The sequence below is a fragment of the Budorcas taxicolor genome, chromosome 16 (assembly GCF_023091745.1).
Source record: "Budorcas taxicolor isolate Tak-1 chromosome 16, Takin1.1, whole genome shotgun sequence".
NCBI lineage: Eukaryota > Metazoa > Chordata > Mammalia > Artiodactyla > Bovidae > Budorcas > Budorcas taxicolor.
The window spans coordinates 66,029,530-66,049,378 of NC_068925.1; the positions used below are offsets into that span (position 1 = coordinate 66,029,530).

At 40.2% G+C, this 19,849-nt stretch overlaps 1 protein-coding gene across 1 annotated transcript in view; it reads left to right on the forward strand.

The window, feature by feature from the left end:
• Positions 1 to 1,551: 1,551 nt before the first annotated feature.
• The window catches only part of TSEN15 (tRNA splicing endonuclease subunit 15), a 29,325-nt gene continuing 11,027 nt past the window's right edge, over positions 1,552 to 19,849 (forward strand). The window contains exons 1-3 of the mRNA XM_052653961.1: positions 1,552 to 1,677; positions 5,179 to 5,260; positions 5,532 to 5,667. Of these exons, the coding sequence (XP_052509921.1) occupies positions 1,552 to 1,677; positions 5,179 to 5,260; positions 5,532 to 5,667 (344 nt within the window). The remainder of the gene's footprint in view (positions 1,678 to 5,178; positions 5,261 to 5,531; positions 5,668 to 19,849) is intronic.

Genomic DNA, 19,849 nt, shown 5'->3' on the forward strand with positions numbered 1-19,849 from the left:
GTGATTCTCTTGGCTACATTTAAACCATAAACTCTCTTTCTTGGGGGACAACTCTAGTCTCAGTTCAGATCTTTTGTTTTTAACCGAACTGCTGGGATTTTGTTTCAGGTGGTTCAGGATCTGTTCAGAGATGAAAGCAGAGTTTGGGGATCCTCTCTCTCTGGCTCCTACCCTTTGGGGATTTCTTGATCTCTTCAGCTTTCAATGTTTCCTGGCTTCACTTTTTGCTTCTACAGGTAAGAAAAACTGAGAGTTTTCCCACATGTGCCCCTGCTGCTGAAGAGCCTGCCTCCCAGACTGTACTTTATTTTTGTTGTTCAGTTGCTAAGTCCTGTCGGACCCTTTGCAACCCAGTGGACTGCAGCACACCGGATTTCTCTGTCCTCCACTATCTTCCAGAGTTTGCTCAAACTCATGTCCATTGTGTTGGTGATGCTGTCTAACCAGCGCATCCTCTGCAGCCCTCTTCTCCTTTTGCCTTCAATCCTTCCCAGCATCTGGGTCTTTTCCAATAACTTGGCTCTTCTGCATTTAGCTCAAGCTAACTCCAAGAAAAGGGAAACCTTCCTTGTGGTGCTTCATCGCCCTACAAGCAAGCTTGCCCTCCTGACTAGGCTCGGGTGCTTCTGTTCGCATTCCAGGGTATTCTGGAATACCTATTTTTGTATTATGTTCTTTTAGATATTTATCCTAATATCTAGTTTCTATTTTTGTATTATGTCCAGTTTTTATAGATGTTTTCTTCTGGGGTATAATCTCAGTCTCTCATATTTGGAAGCAGAAGTTCTATGCCTGTCTGGCACTTTGACTCTTGAAAGAGTCATTTCATGCCTTGGTTAAACGCAATACCTCCTAAGCAGTCCTTGCTTCCACCCTTGACCCCTAAGATCTAGTCTCAGCACTTCAGGCAGAGGGACACAGAAAACATAACGGGAACCTCTAGAGTCCTCCTATTTCACTCACAGTAAATCCATAAATGCTTAAAATGTCCTACACTGCCTGTCTGAAACTGCTCAGCCTTCTTGACTTCCACGTCACATGCTTATGCTGGTTTCCTCCTACTTTTCTAACCACTCGTGTTTACATTCAACAACTCGTGTTTACTCTTGTTCCTCTAATCCTAAACGGTCAGTTCACCCTAAAAATACGGTTCTTGAAACTCCGGTCTCTCTCCTTTCCGCTTTCTTCTCTGGAGATCTCATCTACTTCCACACTTTGAGCTGACACGTCACGGCAAAGAGGCCTTAAAGAGCCCCCATTTTCTCAATAGAGTTGTAAATGGCGCTGATGTAAGGAGAATTAAGAGCGTCTGATCCTTCTTCACGCTAGCACCCACCCAGATCTGAATAAGCTCAGACGGAGACGGGAGGGCGTTCGCTCAGGTTAAAGTTCTGTTGGTCTGAAGGTGGGGCGGATCCTCCCAGCACCTGAGCTCTCCCGCGCCGGCGCAACACACGACGCGGAGGCGGAACCCAGACGCGCGAGTCTCTGCTTCTGGCCGGGCGCGGAGAGCACGGCGCGGTGCACCACGGGCGCGCCGCACGGCCGGGCATGGAGGAGCGTGGCGAGTCCCAGCCGACCGCTAGCTGCGGCGATGAGCGCCCGGGCGACGATCGCCGCGGCGGCAGCGCCCACCCGTGGGCCCCCGAGGACGCCTGGATGGGCACGCACCCTAAGGTCAGCAGGCGCGAGAGGAGCAGGGCGCCCTGCCCAGGCCTGTACCCAAGGCGGGACCCCCGGGCCGTGCTCCCCCTTGGGCCCTTGACTCCCCACCCAATGGGATCGCAGTTTCCCCGCGAACCTCACGGAAAGGGGATTCTTTTTGCTCACGGCCCGCTGCAGTCAACATTGTTTTTGTTTGTTTCAATGAGTTAAACTATTGTTCTGACACCGCCCCCTTCCGCCTCGCCTCCCTCGGACCGTTCTTAACTGGAGGGAACATCGCCAGATGAGAGCCACACCATTAATCTCAGTTTTGCTGTTTAGGGTCGTTCTTGGGGATGGTCTCATTTAATCCTCATAGTAACCAAGCGGAACCCACGAACTTTTCCCAGTTCGTGGGCCTCGAGTAAGCTGTAGTAGTCTACTATGGTCAAAGTTTTAGGCACAGTCCTCATTTGCCTCTGTTGGCAAATTCCTGCCTTTTACCAGCTATGGCCCAAGCAATGAATGAACAGTGAATGGATATGAGTTTTGCAGAAATCTCAGAGACTACGTACTTTGGTCTAGTTGTTTGAATAGAATTGCAGTCTTCTGCTGGAGAGCAGTATTTCATAGATAATGATCTACAAACATCCCAGAAAAGGAGAAAATGGAAGATCTTTTCATCTTCTCTTGCTTGATTTTATCCTTCTGCTCTGATCCCCTTACACCGTCTCAGGGTGAGAAAAACGAACGATAACATGGAGATATTATTCAGTGCCATCAAAGAACCAAAGTATGGAGAAGGAGCATGGTGGTCAGGAGCATGCATTCAGACTGCCTGAGTTTGAATCCTGGTTCTGTCATCAGCTTTGTGATTTTTCTTTTTTTGGGGGGGGGGGGGGGGAGGTCGGAAAAAAAAAAGTTTTATCTCATTGTTCCTCAGTTTTCTCTTCTGTAAAATGGAGATAAGAATAGTACTAACTTTATCGGGTTGTTAGAGGATTAAGTCAGTTAATATTAGTAAAGCACTTAACCTATGGTAGCCACTACCTAAATATTTAAAATAAAACACCAATAATAAGTTTTAAAAGCTATTTCTAGATATGATGTTACTATTTAATTTTCATACTTGCAGGGGTTTTTTTTTCTTTTTTTAAAAAAAATTTTTATTTTTACTTTATTTTACTTTACAATACTGTATTGGTTTTGCCGTACATTGACATGAATCCACTACGGGTGTACATGCGTTCTTTTTTTTTTTTTTTTCTTTAAAGTCAAACGCTCTATAGGCTCGAACCATCAAATCTTTTCTTTCGTTTTTTTTTCTTGAAGGATCTAATTGAGCTTAAAAAAAAGAAAAGATATTAGTTGTTTGATTTTCAGTTCTGCATTTGCATTATTCAGTTTGAAAATTACTTCAGTTCAGTTGCTCACTCGTGTCGGATTCTTTGCGACCCCATGAATCGCAGCCCGCCAGGCCTCCCTGTCCATCACCAACTCCCATAGTTTACCCAGACTCATGTGCATCGAGTCGGTGATGCCATGCAGCCTTATCCTCTGTCGTCTCCTTCTCCTCCTGCCCCCAATCCCTCCCAGCGTCAGGCTCTTCTCCAATGAGTCAGCTCTTCGTATCAGGTGGCCAAAGTATTGGAGTTTCAGCTTTAGCATCAGTCCTTCCAAAGAAATCCCAGGGCTCATCTCCTTCAGAATGGACTGGTTGGATCTCCTTGCAGTCCAAGGGACTCTCAAGAGTCTTCTCCAACACCACAGTTCCAAAGCATCAATTCTTCAGCGCTCAGCCTTCTTCGCAGTCCAACTCTCACATCCATACGTGACTACTGGTAAAACCATAGCCTTGACTAGACAGACCTTATTTGGCAAAGAAATGTCTCTGCTTTTGAATATGCTATCTAGGTTGGTCATAACTTTTCTTGCAAGGAGTAAGTGTCTTTTAATTTCATGGCTGCAGTCACCATCTACAGTGATTTTGGAGCCCCCAAAAATGCATTCTGACATTGTTTCCACTGTTTCCCCATCTATTTGCCATGAAGTGATGGGACCGGATGCCATGATCTTTGTTTTCTGGTGTTGAGCTTTAAGCCAGTTTTTTCACTCTCTTCTTTCACTTTCATCAAGAGGCTTTGTAGTTCCTCTTCACTTTCTGCCATAAGGGTGGTGTCATCTGCATATTTGAGGTTATTGATATTTCTCCCGGCCATCTTGATTCCAGCTTGTGTTTCTTCCAGTCCAGCGTTTCTCATGATGTACTCTGCATATAAGTTAAATAAGCAGGGTGACAATATACAGCCTTGACATACACCTTTTCCTATTTGGAACCAGTCTGTTGTTCCATGTCCAGTTCTAACTGTTGCTTCCTGACCTGCATACAGATTTCTCAAAAGGCAGGTCAGGTGGTCTGGTATTCCCATCTCTCTCAGAATTTTCCACAGTTTATTGTGATCCACACAGTCAAAGGCTTAGGTCAATCCAATAACATAGGATTAGATTTATCATCCTTAAGCAGCACTTTGGTTATGTAATTCTCATATTTAGAGAATTTCCTGAAGGGTAAAATTCATACTTTTACCCTGGCCATCAAGACCTCGCCCCCTGGTCCCCAGATGCTTTTTCAGTGTCATTTCCAAACTCATGTGAGGTTGAGGAGGACAATTAGTAGCACTCCTCTTTTCCTGCATCTGTACACACTTTGGTGGATGCTGATGGAAAGTGTGACTTTAGTACACCCAGGTGGGTCTGCAGATGCCTCCCCTCTGCATTGACGCTGCTCCGCACCCACCTAGTCATTGACAGAGCTGCAGTACCTCAGGACTCTCCTGCAGGGGCAGGCCCTGAGGAATGTTCGCTCTGTGCTGACCAACGAGTCTGAAAGCTGCAGCAGCTTCCTTGATCCTTTCTTTGAAACTGAACAGTTAACGAATTCCCTACTCTTGAGTGAGCAGGGGTGGGGAGAGGGGCCAGGAATGCTCTTCTAGCACAGCCTCGCCACCGGCAAATGAGACCAGGGAATTAGAGGCTCCCGCTAACCTGCCCCGACAAAAGTCCTATTAAGATGTCTCTACTCCTGGCAGGTAGGTTTCTTTCTAGGCCCTTGAATCCATGTTGCTTATTTCCACTTTCATGTGATTACTCACACTGTCACTGTTTCTCTGTTTACTCAATTCATACATGTCCTTCAGGGCCCAGTATGCATCCCACTTCTGCCAGGAAACATTTACCAGCCAAGCCACCTGAGTGCAGCTCCTTTGACCTCTTGTGTCATTTTTTTTTTCCATTCGCTTGGTTTTTAGCCACTTACTGTAACATATTATTATTTATCTGCAATTGCAAGTGTGTATGTGTTTACCCTAGCAATCCATAAATTTTTTTAAGAGATAGGGGTCAGGGCTTAATTGCCAAGTAACTCCCACTATACCTTTATGAGAGTCTTATACATTATCTATTGACTAGTTGTTAATTGAAAGAAAATGCTGAGATTCTTCCTTCTCTCTTTGACAATTGCATTTTGATTTTCAGTATTTAGAAATGATGGAATTAGATATAGGAGATGCCACCCAAGTTTATATAGCGTTCTTGGTTTACCTGGACCTCATGGAGAGTAAGTAATTTGTTTATTATTGTTTTGTTATTGGGGCTGTCGTGGGGGAATGAGTTGGGTCGGGATATAGCATTTATGCATTTGCTGTTAATTTGTCAGTGTTGTGATTTCTTTATTCATTAACACTGGGAATTATGAGTAACAGAAAATACTAGAAAGATAAAGGGACATAGCATTATAAGTGATGTTTGCTCAGCTGAGTATTAGGTAGATGTTTAGACCTTTTATTATTTTGATAAATATTGTTGTCCATTCGATGATACACTTCCAGGTAAAAGCTGGCACGAAGTAAACTGTGTGGGACTACCAGATCTCCAGCTCATCTGCCTTCTTGGTACTGAGATAGAAGGAGAAGGGTTACAGACTGTGGTACCTACACCCATCAGTGCTTCCCTCAGCCATAACAGGTGGGCAGCTGATTTTGATTTTTGTTTAGCAGGTTAGTTCCTTTCCTGCATAAAGCGCTGCTGCTGCTGCTGCTAAGTCACTTCAGTCGTCCAGGCAGCCCACCAGGCTCCCCCGTCCCTGGGATTCTCCAGGCAAGAACACTGGAGTGGGTTGCCATTTCCTTCTCCAATGCATGAAAGTGAAAAGTGAAAGTGAAGTCGCTCAGTCGTGTCCGACTCTTCGCAACCCCATGGACTACAGCCTACCAGGCTCCTCTGTCCGTGGGATTTTCCAGGCAAGAGTACTGGAGTGGGTTGCCATTGCCTTCTCCCGCATAAAGCGCTGCTGCTGCTGCTGCTGCTAAGTTGCTTCTGTCGTGTCCGACTCTTTGCGACCCCATGGGCGGCAGCCGACCAAGCTCCCCCATCTCTGGGATTCTCCAGGCAAGAACACTGGAGTGGGTTGCCATTTCTTTCTCCAGCATAAAACACTAGGAATCCTTAAATTAGAGTTAGTAATATATTTTAAAGGCTTCCCTGGTAGATCAGGGGTAAAGTATCTGCCTGTAGTACAGGAGACACGGGTTCCATCCCTGGGTCAGGAAGATCCTCTGGAGGAAATGGCAACCCCCTCCATTATTCTCGCCTAGAAAATCCCATGGACAGAGAGAATCCTGGTAGGCTACAGTCCATGGGATCACAGAGTCAGACATGACTTAGTGACTGAACAGCAGCAACAATATATTTTAAAAGGAGTTTGGGGTATAGGAATCATGGCTTTATTCTTGGTAATTTGAGAACTAAGTTAAATATGAGTGTTGAACAAGTGTTTATTTACTGTAAAATGTTACTGTATTTTTCATGCTCTTTGGGAGTGGCTTCATTTTAGATATTTTTAACTTTATAAAAAGGCATGTAATCTTTTGAGGCTTGCTTTATATTGTTCAGGTTATATTATGGTGTCTTTTGGCCAGGAGGGTGGGCTGCTGTATAGCATTCCATCATGTGATTATACCATAGTTTTCACATCTCTCCTGAGGATGGAGTGTTGCTCATGTTTGACTTCAGGGGATAGTTTCAAACTATTTTCCAAAGTGGTTGCCTCAGTTTACTTTCCCCTGGACAGTAAATAAGATCTTTGGAAGCTGTATGGTCTCTGACATTTACTGTTCTCTGACTTTTCAGTTGTTGTCAGTTGAATGGCTCGTCTAATTGTGGTCTTAATTTGCAGGTCTCTGATATTGAACATTTATGTATATATGTATTATTTCCTCTCTTGAAAAACGCATTTTCACATCCTTTACCTATTGGATTATTTGTAGTTTCCTCATTGACTCCTAGGAGTTCTTTATATATTCTTGATAGTAATCCTTTTGGTTGTGCTTCCCAGATTTAAAAATCTGTCTTTCAGGTATCTTTTGATGAATAGCAGTTTTTAGTTTGAACATAATCATATTTATTAATTTTAATAATCAATATCTTTATATCTAATATATAAAGATATCTAATATATAAAGATCTAATATATTCCCTGGTGGCTCAGAGGTTAAAGCATCTGCCTGCAATGCGGGAGACCTTGGTTCGATCCCTGGGTCGGGAAGCTTCCCCTGGAGAAGGAAATGGCAACCCACTCCAGTATTCTTGCCTGGAGAATCCCATGGATGGAGGAGCCTGGTGGGCTACAGGGTCGCAAAGAGTCGGACACGACTGAGCGACTTCACTTTCACTTTCACTTTATATCTAACATAAGAGCTATTTCCTAAGTAAAGATTTAAAAGAAGTTCACCTGTATTTTCACTAAGAGTTTTGAAGTTGCTCATTTTAATGTTATGAGAGGAAGGCTAGGGACCCTGTGTTCAGTTGGATGACCATTTTTCTCTGCCTCCAGTTACTGAATAGTCCCTCCTTTCCTTATTATCTGACATGCCATCTTTGTGCAGCTATGCTTTGATTTGTTTCTGGCCTCTCTATATTCTGTTAGTCAATATATTTATTCTTATGCCAGTACCAGGTTTTCCCAATTGCTTGCTTTGTAAGAAGACCTGGTATCCAGTTAAAAAGCCTCCTTTTCTGGTTTTCTTCTTTAGAAGCTGTGGCAGGCAGCTTCTAAGATGGCTTCTTGTAATCCAGCCTTCTGATGGTCACACTTGTGTAATTCCCTTCCCTGGAGTGTGGGCTGGAATTAGTGACTTGCCTTTTTGTTGGGGAGTAGGTGTTGTGCACTGAGCAGCTTGTGGGATCTTAGGTCCCCAACCAGCGATCAAACCTGGGTCCTCGGCAGTGAAAGCATAGAGTCCTAACCCTTGGAGCACCAGGGAGTCTCCATTCCATCGTGTGATTATACCATGGTTTTCACTATTTGACTTACTGTTAATACATAAAAGTAGGCAGAAGTGATGAGATGTTACTTCTAAGATCAGATCATAGAAGATGTAAGGCTATTTGGGGTCTTTTGTGTTTCCATACAAATGAAAATTTTTTGTTCTAGTTCTGTGAAAAATTGTTGCTCAGTTCCTGAGTCATTATCCAATTTTTTGTGACCCCCGTGGACTACAGCTTGCCAGGCTCCCCTGTCCTTCACTATCCCCCAGAGTTTATTCAAACTCATTTCTCTTGAATTGGTGATGCTATCTAACCATCTCATCTTCTGCCGCCCCCTTCTTCTTTTGCTTTCACTCTTGGCCAGCATCAGGGTCTTTTCCAATGTAAAAAATGCTCTTGATAATTTGATGGAGACTGCACTAAATCTATAAATTGCCTTGGATCATATGGTCATTTTAACAGTATTGATTTTTCCTATCCAAGGACATGGTATATTTTTCTTTCTGTCTGTGTCATTTTCGATTTCTTTCATCAGTGTCCTATAGTTTTCAGAGTACAGGTCTTTTGCCTCCTTAGGTAGGTAGGTTTATCCCTTGGTATTCTGTTCTTTTTGATGCAATGGTAATCTTGAGAAAGAAAAATGGAGCGATTCTTGAATAAATCTTGTGAAATGGAGTAAATCTTAAAAAAGAAGAATGGAGCTGGAGGAATCATGTTCCATGACTTCAGAATATGCTACAAAGCTATAGAAATCAAAACAGTATGGTAGTGGCACAAAAGCAGGCGTATAGATTGATGGAACAGAGTAGGGAGTGTAGAAATAAACCCACACACTTATGGTCAGTTAATCTGCCAAAAGAAGGCAAGAATATACAATGGAGGAAAGATAGTCTCTTTAATAAGTAATGTTGGGAAAATTGGACAGCTGTATCTATTAATAAAAGAAAGAAATTAGAACATTCTCTAACACTGTATACAAAAATAAATTTAAAATGAATTAAAGACCTATGTGTGAGACAGGGTATTATAAAACTCCCAGAAGAAACTTAGGCAGGCCATAATAAATCACAGCACTATTTTTTGGATCTGTCTCATAGAGCAATGGAAACAAAGGCAAAAATAAGTAAATGGGACCTAATTAAACTTAACTTTTACATAGCAAAGGAAACCATAAACAAAATGAAAAGACAACCTATGGAATAAGAGAAAATATTTGTAAGCATTCAACTGACAAGAGCATATCTATCTATATGTGTGCGTGTGTGTGTGTATATATACACACATATATACATGTGTCAGAGAAGGCAATGGCACCCCATTCCAGTACTCTTGCCTGGAAAATCCCATGGGCAGAGGAGCCTGGTGGGCTGTAGTCCATGGGGTTGCAAAGAGTTGGACATGACTAAGCGACTTCACTTTCACTTTTCACTTTGCTGCATCGGAGAAGGAAATGGCAACCCACTCCAGTGTTCTTGCCTGGAGAATCCCAGGGACGGCGGAGCCTGGTGGGCTGCTGTCTATGGCGTCGCACAGAGTCCGATATGACTGAAGTGACTTAGCAGACATGTGTGCCCAGTCTCTTCAGTCATGTCTGACTCTTTGCAACCCAAAGACTGTAGCCCGCCAGGCTCATCTGTCCATGGGATTCTCCAGGCAAGAATACTGGAGTGAGTTGCCATGCCCTCGTCCAGGGGATCTTCCTGACCCAGGGACTCACACAGACACACACATACACACACACACGCTGTATACCGCAAACATTGTAAATCAATGATACTTTGGGGAAAAAACACAGTGGCTTCTGTTGGGCACTCTCTTTCTGACTTGTTTGCTCTGAGGTAAGCCAGCTGTGCTGTGAACTGTCCTAGAGAAAGACTGAACATTGAGGAGTGAAGGTAACGAGTAATGGAGCCAAGTTTCTTGCGAGATGGGGAGGGGAGGATTCAGGAGACTAGTTAAAGAGATTAATCCTGAGCTGGAAGAGGAGCACCTGAACCTCTGAGGCTATGGGGCAGGTAGAAAGGACAGATAAAGACACAGGTGTATTTGAGTGGGTGTATAAGTAGGGAAGAGGGCTTGGAGCTGTTGTTCAGTCACTAAGTCATGTCCGACTCTTTGTGACCCTGTGAACTGCAGCATGCCAGGCTCCTCTGTCCTCTAGGATCTCCCAGAGTTTGCTCAGATTCATGTCCATTGAGACAGTGATGCTGTCTAACCCATCTCATCCTCTGCTGCCCTCTTCTCCTTTGCCTTCAGTTTTTCCCAGCGTCAGGGTCTTTTCTAGTAAGTCAGCTCTTTGTATCAAGTGGCCAAAGTACTGGCGCTTCAGCGTTAGCAGCAGTCCTTCCAATGAATATTCAGGGTTGATTTTCTTTAGGATTGATTGGTTTGATCTCCTTGCAGTCCAAGGGACTCTCAAGAGTCCAGAACCATAATTCAAAAGGGAAGAAGGCAGAGCACCTTAAATTCCAACATGAAGCATTTTGATTAATACCTGCTTTTTTCCTAATTCTCTATGAATGCATAGAGAATTAATACATATTGATTTATGAGAAAGACCGTGGACTAAAGCCAGAAGACCTGGATTCTGGTCTTGGTGCAGATTTTTGTTTTATGACTGGAGACACACAATTCTTGAGTTTCACTTTGTGTTTTATTGAAGGTTACAGGTTATCAGTAGATAATATGTGAGATCCCTTCCAAATCAAAGCTACCATAATTGGTTATTTTTTTCATTGTGTGTATTCTATAAAATTATATTAAGCTAATTTTTAGATTTCTACTAAATATTTTTGGTATGTATGATTTGTTATGAGAATTATCTTTTGATATTTCAGGCTATTTATACCATTCTTTGAGAGGCTTCTTACTGTGAGATTTTTCTGTGTGTTTTGAGAATCAATACACAACAATTTAACTAGCTTTATTTCCAATAATGCTTCTATCTAAGAGACATAATAATTCACTCCTTCAGACTCTCCCTTTGTGTCTTTAAATTGCTGTAACAATGTCATCCTAGCTAGTATTATTGTTATTTATTTGGACAAGGAACTACCATTTAGAATTAACATATTTAATCCTAAAAACCAAAATGAATATAGTCTGTTTGAATCAAAATCATTTCATAAATCTAGAACTATAAATTTGCCCAATTAATTTCTAGTTTTTCCCTAATTGTGATTATTGCTCTTCTAGCTTTTTAAGCTTGTTTTCTTCTTTAAGTAGAATTAGTTGGAAGGTTAACTTAGTAATCCATTTTTGCACTCTTGTATTTAATAAAGCAGAGAGCTTAGTCTGTGTGTCTTATTTTTATATAAATATTCATGATTATATTAGGCAGTGGAATGATAATATAGAAAATAGCACAAATGGGACCCAAATACACGTTAGATTTATTATGCTTTCTATGGCATAAAATGTTCTCAACTCAAAGAATGCAAATAACCTTTTAACAAATAAAGATTTGTGTGTTTGATTTCATTCCTCAGGTTCTAACAGGAGTGATATTTTTAGGTAATAGGCAAACTTTAATCTTTTTACTCCCATGTGTACTTTCTATATAAAATGTTACATATATAACAGTAATGGTGCAATTTCAGACATTTGTGGTTAATGTAGGAATTTTCCTTCATTAGTAACGCAAAGAAAATTATTGACTTTGAATCTCTGGCTGTCTTGTATCGGGAGGAAGTTCATTAAGACAAGTCCTAAAAGTATTTGGGTAGGAATTTATGAAGGTAACTCACCTTAAAAAAATACATTCTGTTAAATTTAAGAGAATAAACAGCTCTTTATTTGATAATAAACCATCTATAAACAGAAATCCCTGGGTTCACTTAAAAAATTATTATTGTCAGACAATATTGCTTGGATTTTTTAGTCTTTACCTAGCAAATATTTATTGACTTATGTCAGGAGGTGGTCTGTGTTAGAGATACCGTGCTGATCAAGACAGCCTATTTCTTTTCTGAGGCATAATTGTTATGCAACATTGTGTTAGGTTCAGGTGTACAACATAATGATTTGACATTTGCATATATTGCAAAATAATTACCACAATAAATCTGGTTAACATTGGTCACTGTATATAATTACAGAGTTTTTTTTTCTTGTGATATGAACCCTTAAGATCTACTTTCTTAGCCACTTTCAAATAATGCCATATGGTATTATTAACTATAGTCACCATGCTGTACACTACATACCCATGACTTATTTATTTTATAACTGGAAGTTTATATTTTTTAACTCTTTTCACCTGTTTTACCCACTGCCTCTGGCAACCTCCTATCTGTTTTCTGTGTCTATGAACTTTCGTATGGGTGTGCGATTCCACATATGCATGTGACCATATGGTATTTAAGACTTTCTCTTGAAAGTAATGTTCTAGCTCTAATTGTTGGCTTGGAAAATAAATTTTATTTCATTTTTTGGTAATTGTTAGATGAGATCTAGGAAATAAAGTTGTCCTTTGTTCAGAAATTTAATTAACAGTAATTTGGGACCACCTCCACTTAATTTATTGTTAGGTAATTGAATAACAGGGCTTTCCTATTGGCTCAGTGTTAAAGAATCCACCTGCAATGCGAGAGACATGGGTTTAATGCCTGGGTTAGGAAGATCCCCTGGAGAAGGAAATAGCAACCCTCTGCAGTGTTCTTGCCTGGGAAATCCCATCGACAGAGGAGCCTGGTGGCCTACAGTCCATGAGGTCACAAAAAAATCGGACACAACTTAGCAACTAAACAGCAACAACAAATTGAATAACAGGAGTAGTGGGGTATACTGACAAGCACTTTACTTCAGGTTGTATCAGGACCCAGAAGGCTGGGAAAAGCCTCCTGAAAGTGCTAAGAAACCATGTGTTAGCAAGACAAGTGGAAGTAGTGACTGCCTACCTGTTATGGAATCTGGTTCAGAGTAGGTGCTTAATGGCATGGGCTAAGGCCATTAATGAACAAATGAATAGAACACATGGGAAAAGAGGGATGGGAAATGAGGGAGGAAGTGTTACATACATCTTCAAGGACATCACTGTTTATACTTTTTTGCTGTTACAAATTATACTGTAATGAATATCACATGTAAGTATATCCTTGTTCTCATGTATGAGAGTCTCCCTAAGGGAGAAACCTGGAGGTGAAATGGCTGGGACATACAGCATTTACACCTTCATCTTTACTGCTTATTAGTAATCTGCTCTCCAGAAGGTTATCAGTTCATAGTCCCACTGACAATATAGAAGTTTCCATAGACTAGGAGAAGAGATTTACTGATGTATAGCTGACAAAGATTCAATCAGAATATGTAAATAACTTCTGTGACTTGAGGGAAAAAGCAATCCAGATGAAAAATATGGGCGAAGAAAATGAACAGCAGTTCACAGAAGAGGAATTAACCAGGGAAATACAGACGTAAGATGTGCTTGTTCATGTTTTAGCTTAATGATGCAGAATCTTTTCAGACAGTTTATGATGTTAAATTTGACAAAAGGTAGATCTGGGAGGGTGTTTCAACAGGCCTACAACCAGTCCATTCTGAAGGAGATCAGCCCTGGGAAGGAAGGAAGGATGCTAAAGCTGAAACTCCAGTACTTTGGCCACTTCATGCGAAGAGTTGACTCATTGGAAAAGACTCTGATGCTGGGAGGGATTTGGGGGCAGGAGGAGAAGGGGATGATAGAGGATGAGACGGCTGGATGGCATCACTGACTCGATGGACGTGAGTCTGAGTGAACTCCGGGAGTTGGTGATGGACAGGGAGGCCTGGCGTGGTGCGATTCATGGGGTTGCAAAGAGTCGGACACGACTGAGCGACTGAACTGAACTGAACTGAACAGCTAGTTCATGACTTACTTTGGAGTGAATTAGCAAAAAGGGACTCCCTTGGACATAGAGAAAAAGTCTTCACCAGGATTCAGGTTTGGCAAGCTCCATCAAACAGATTTCAGACACCCTTTTACCTAGCACCTTTGTGCAAGGTACAGTCTGTACAATATACATGATTCCCTACTCCTGAAGCATGTCTGTTGAGTCCTAGGTTTCTAGAAGGAGGTCTTAAAAAGTACTGCTGCGTGGATGGTGTTGTGGAAGGACTTTATGCAGGGGAATGACGCAGTAGCTTATTCCATGTGGTTATAAGAATATTTTGCATTGGTAGAGAATGTTACAGAATTTTAGAGTACCTTCACTTGTTTCATTAGATCTAGAACCCTTAGTGGTATACAGAGTTCTTGTTTTATCCAAATTTCATATATAAAAAGCTGAGATTAAAAAGGTGTTTTTATTTATGCTGTACTATTTCCAAAAGATAATAAAGGATTCAATGAATTGCACCAGAATCTCCTTGTAGATAACAAAGTCTCATAGCTATCATTCTTCTTACTTTGCTGGTGACTTTAAAATCTCTTATTGGGGAATAAAAAGCAGAAAGCAGCACAGTATAAATGCATAGGCTGTGTTACAAAGAGAACATTTTGAACACTTGTAACCACCACCTAGTCAAGAAATGAAACCTTTCCAGCCATCTCAGAACTCCTTCAGTGTGCCCTGTGCTAAGCATAACCTTTTCCTTTCCCATTATTCTTACTTTTATGATGATAACTTTTATTTTGGTATACTATTGGATGGTATACTCATGGTGCATTTTAATGTTTCCCTGTCCTCTGTATTTTCTGCAAATTGGCAGCTGGAATCAGGGCTTTGATTATTATCATATTAATAAGACTAGAGCTGGTGGTCTGTTCTTTTATCAGGAGACATGTAATGCCCTTTTATTTTTTTATGTACATTTAAAAATCAATTTAATTTCTACAAATAAAGCAGTTCCTTATTTGTATCTCATAAATTTTGCCATTAAAAAATGTTTGTGGTTATATCCTGTAAAACTCTGTTAATCTGCCGTAGAGATCAACAAGCTATCCATAAAGCTCTAGATAGTAAATATTTTGAGATTTGCTGGTTGTTTGTTTGGTCTCTGTTGCAACCCCTTAGCTCTGTCACGTTAGGGGGAAAGCAGCCCTAGACAAATATATAAACAGATGGGTGTGGCTATGTCCCTATAACTTCATTTACAAGAACAGAGGGCATCCAGATTGATCCATAGACTAGTGGCTTACCCACTCCTGATGTGTGGGTTCTGCCTCTATCCTCTTTTCCTCACAATTTTTCTGTTAAAGAACCTAGGCTGTTTGACATACATACTCTCCCGTAGTATGGGTTTGTCGATTGCTCACTCATGGTGCATTTCAGCATGTTTCCCTGTCCTCTGTATTTTCTGCAAATTGGCAGCTGAAACCAGCAGCTTGGTTAGATGCAATTGGATCACATTCTAGCTGGTAGTCCAGTTCTTTCATCAGGAGACATGTAATGTCTGGTTTCCTCTCTGTGTGATCTTAGTAGCTACTGATGCTTAATGCCCAGCTCTGACTGGTGGTTTTAACCTTTATTTTAACTTTTATTTCACCTTTATTGTTGTCCTGACCCATGATTCTAGTCCACTCTCCTTGAACTGCAATGTAGATATACTAGAGCTTTAGTTTATATATTGTTCCCAGGACCTCTTTGTATTGACTCCCCACTCTGACTGTCACCCAAGAAAGCATAGTAGAATGTGAGTGGGTGAGAATGGTGATATATTATGGGGAATATTCATTTTATGTTAAAATATAGCCTGCCAACTTTGAAGCTTTGTTGTTAGAAATAAATTACCACACACTTGTACAATCAACCTGAGCACACCAGCTGTAAACCACTATCCTAGACTGTGTTGCTTAGCTGCTTGATTGTGGTGTTTTTCTTTATTATAAATGTTTTGTATTCTTCACAAACTTAACATGACATTTTTATTACTAGGGAATTTGGGTAGTATACAAAGCCCAAGAGCCAGAGGAGTTGGCAGTTGCAGTGGGTGCAACTGCATGTTATCCACAAAGGGTACAGTGTACCTAAGGCTTGTTAGCTGTTACCTTTACTGAAGGCCCAAGTTTTAGAATCTTTTGTTTGTAATACTGGACCACACTCTGTCATTTTCATAGTTAATTAAACTTAGTTATGAACTATTTCCCCAGTGATAATAATCTCACCGTAGTCCTTAAAACTATGGTAGTAACTGTCTTGCAGCTTGACTACTGAGTGAGAGAGTGGCATATATATTTGAAAAGCTTATTCTTTCCATTATTTATATTATGGTGTTATATGTTTTGGTTGGCCAGAAAGTTAATTCAGGTTTTTTTCAATAAAATTTAATAGAAAGCCTCCAATGAACTTTTTGGCCAACCCAATTATTTGGTGACTCCTTAAAAGGTAACAGTTCTAGGCAACATTTAATGTTATATCTATGTCAGTTTCTCAGAATGCCCAGACAGTTTTTGTATCCATTTCCTACTCATTTTCCCAGGGTTGGCCCCTGTTGGTTTTATGTATGTAGTTTCTGGCAAGAATACAGACAGATTCCATCACAGACCAAATGTGTGTTTGAATAGTGAAGTCGCTCACTCGTGTCTGACTCTTTGCGACCCCATAGACTGTAGCCTACCAGGCTCCTCTGTCCATGGGATTTTCCAAGCAATAGTACTGGAGTGGATTGCCCTTTCCTTCTCCAGGAGATCTTCCCAAACCAGGGATGGAGCCCAGGTCTCCCACATTGTAGACAGACACTTTACCGTCTGAGCCACCAGGGAAGTCCTGTGTGTTTGAATAGCAGTGAGTTAATGCAGTACTTTGAGCAACAGTGCAGTCTGTGGTCGTTGTTTTCTCTAAAGCACTTTATACATGAAATTAATGTGTGTGTGTCCTCTGTTGCCTTCCAGGCTCCTCTGTCTATGGAATTTTCCAGGCAAGAATACTGGAGTGGGTTGCCATTTCCTACTCTAGGGGATCTTCCCAACCCAGGGATAGAACATGCGTTTCTCTTTTTCTTTTTTTCAAACTTTAAGCTTTTTATTTTGTATTGGAGTATAGCCAATTAACAATGCTGTGGTAGTTTCAGATGAACAGGTAAGGGACTCAGCCACACATATATATGTATCCATCCTCCCCCAGTCATGACTCTCATCCAGGCTGGCACATAACATTAAGTAGAGTTCCATGTGCTGTACAATATTACACTTCCCTGGTGGCTCAGATGGTAGAGAATCCGCCTGCAGTGTGGAAGACCTGGGTTCCCTCCTGGGTCAGGAGATCCCCTGGAGGGGGGCATGGCAACCCTCTCCAGTATTCTTGCCATCCTAACATTGATATTTGTTGTCCCTAAATGGATGAAGTCTATTACAACAAAATTAAGGTAGTTTTATAGGCTTCTGTAATAGTACTAGTATTATGGGTAGTTGTATATGGGAAAATACCTTCCTTAAGAAACTTATACAAGGACCCATAGCAAATTGTGAGGGGAAAAAAAATATTTTTGTGTTTTTTAGCTGTCAGTTTTGTTTTATTTTTCCTGGTAGAACTATGTCATCTTCCAATTTCCATATCAATTTAATTTCCTCAGTAAAACATGAGAGATGTGCTGAAAATTCAAACCCCATTTGCCATATTTTAAGCTTATCTGTTTTTATATATGTTTTTTTAAAAAGCCGAGCAGATAATTTTTTTTTAAACAGCTGAGCAGAGTATTTTTTACAATTATGAGATCCAGGGACAGTTAAGATACTGTTTTTTTTAATGCTCAATAAATCTCTTGTTACAAAGGGCTATAGTTCCTTGCCGAGTAATACCAATGCATCATTCATCCTTTTAAACCTGACTAAATTATAAATGACTCTCTTCTCTCAGTGCCAGAGAAGGATAGTGTACAGCTTATATGAGGATGGAACCTCTCCGATGACCGTTTTATCCCTCCACTTCCACAAATTAGTGGCGTTTCTTTTGATGTATGGTGATTGATAACCTCTCTAAAATGGGTATCTTCTCCCAGTTTATCTGAAAGGCAGTTTTTCCAAATGTTCCCTTTCTTAGCATCTTCCTGTCTGAACATCACTCTGGAAATTAGAGGAAAAATAGCCTTTACCATTTCATATACCAGAGTGGTTATCTGCTAGTTGGGCAGCCATAAGGCTAAAAGTCTAATAACTTTTGCCATTTGATTTGATCAGAACTCTTTTGGTGAGATCTTTATATAATTTGTGCTTTGAGAGAAGTGAAAAAATTCATTATACATAAAAATAGTGTCAGAGCCAAAGTTAGACTAGAAATCCTGTGAGTTTTTAATCTGATGCTTAGCTTATTAAACTGTATCAACCTGTTTCCTGCAATGTTGTTGTCAAGGTTTTTAGTGTTTCAAAAGAATGCATTCTTCCTGACTGCAGTCCTTTTTACTTTGTCGGAGTTAATGTAGCTTTTAAGTATAGTTTTTAAGGCCCGTAAAGAGTAATTTTTCTTTTTTTAAAGGACATAATTATTTTAAAAATATTTTATTAGCTGTTTATGTGTTCTCACAGCAGTAACCCAAATAATAAAAATGGACCAGTTGTTTATTTTTAAATCCATTGTACCCAGTGTTTTTTTTTTTGAGGAAAGAGGAAAAAACCCATATTTTAAAACACAGATGTGTAGGAAAAATAAAAATTTTATTTATTCTTCTTATACTAAAATAGTATAACTTTCAGTAAAAAATTTTATGAATATCCATAATTATACTTTCTCTTGGAGCATTAAATATGAATATAAATGAATATTAATAGAATTATAGACCATCTAGAGTCAAAGAAGCATCTTTTTGTTTGAGGGGAAAGATAAAAAAGTAAATTGCATATTGCTGCCTCATATTTTAGGTTGCTTATTCATTTATTAGGCGTCTGTTGTGTGCCGGGTTGCCTTTTCGGTTTGTTTATGATTTCCTTTGCTGTGCAAAAACTTTAGAGAATTAACCTATGGTTACCAGAGGGGAAGTGTTGTGAGGCAGGATGATCAGGGAGTTTGGGATTGACATGTACATACTGCTATGTACTTAGAATATAGCAATTGGATAACCAACAAGGACCTACTGTAAGCATGGGAAACTCTGCTGGATATTATGTAACAACCTAAATGGAAAAAGAATTTGAAAAAGAATAGATGCATGTTAAAAAAAAAAAAAAGCTCTTTATTTGCCTTCTTTCATAAATGGCAACACTATGCATTCTGAAGCTCAGGCCAGAAACCTTGCAGATAGTTATCACTTTGTATCTATCTATACTTTATCTTTTAGAACAATTTTAAATTTACAGAAAACTTGAGTGGATAGTACAGAGGCTTCCCACTTAAGTTTCAGTCCAGCACAGCGTTTATTAGTTATTATTGTCTTGCTTTAGTATGGTACATTTGTTGTAATTAATGAACCAGTATTGATATAGTATTATTAAGTAAGGTCCATAGTTTTACGTTAAGGTTCACTGTTTTTATTGTACAGGTCGACTGGTTTTAACACATGCATAATGTCACATATCCACCATTATACACAATAGTTTTATTGCCCTAAAAATCCCGTGTGCTGCATATAGTCATCCCTTTGCCCCCACTCTGAACTGCTGGCTGCCATGGAACTTTTACCTCTCTCAGTAGCTTTGCCTTTTTTAGAATGGTGTGTAGTTGAGAGTTTTGGTTAGGATTGTGCTTAATTTATAGACTGCAATGGGAAGAACTGGCGTCTTAATAATATTGAGTCTTCCTATCCAAGGATATGGACTGTTTCTCCATTTATCTGGATCTCTTGTGATTTCTTTCATCAGAGTTTTATAGTTTCCTTTAAACAGATCCTGTGTGTATTTTTCTTAGTTTATACCTAAAGTATTTAACTTTTTGGATGCTAACGTAAATGGTGTTGTGTTTTTCATTTGAAATTCCAGTTGTTCATTGCTGGTATATAGGAAAGCGACTGACTTTCATATATTAACCTTGCTAGA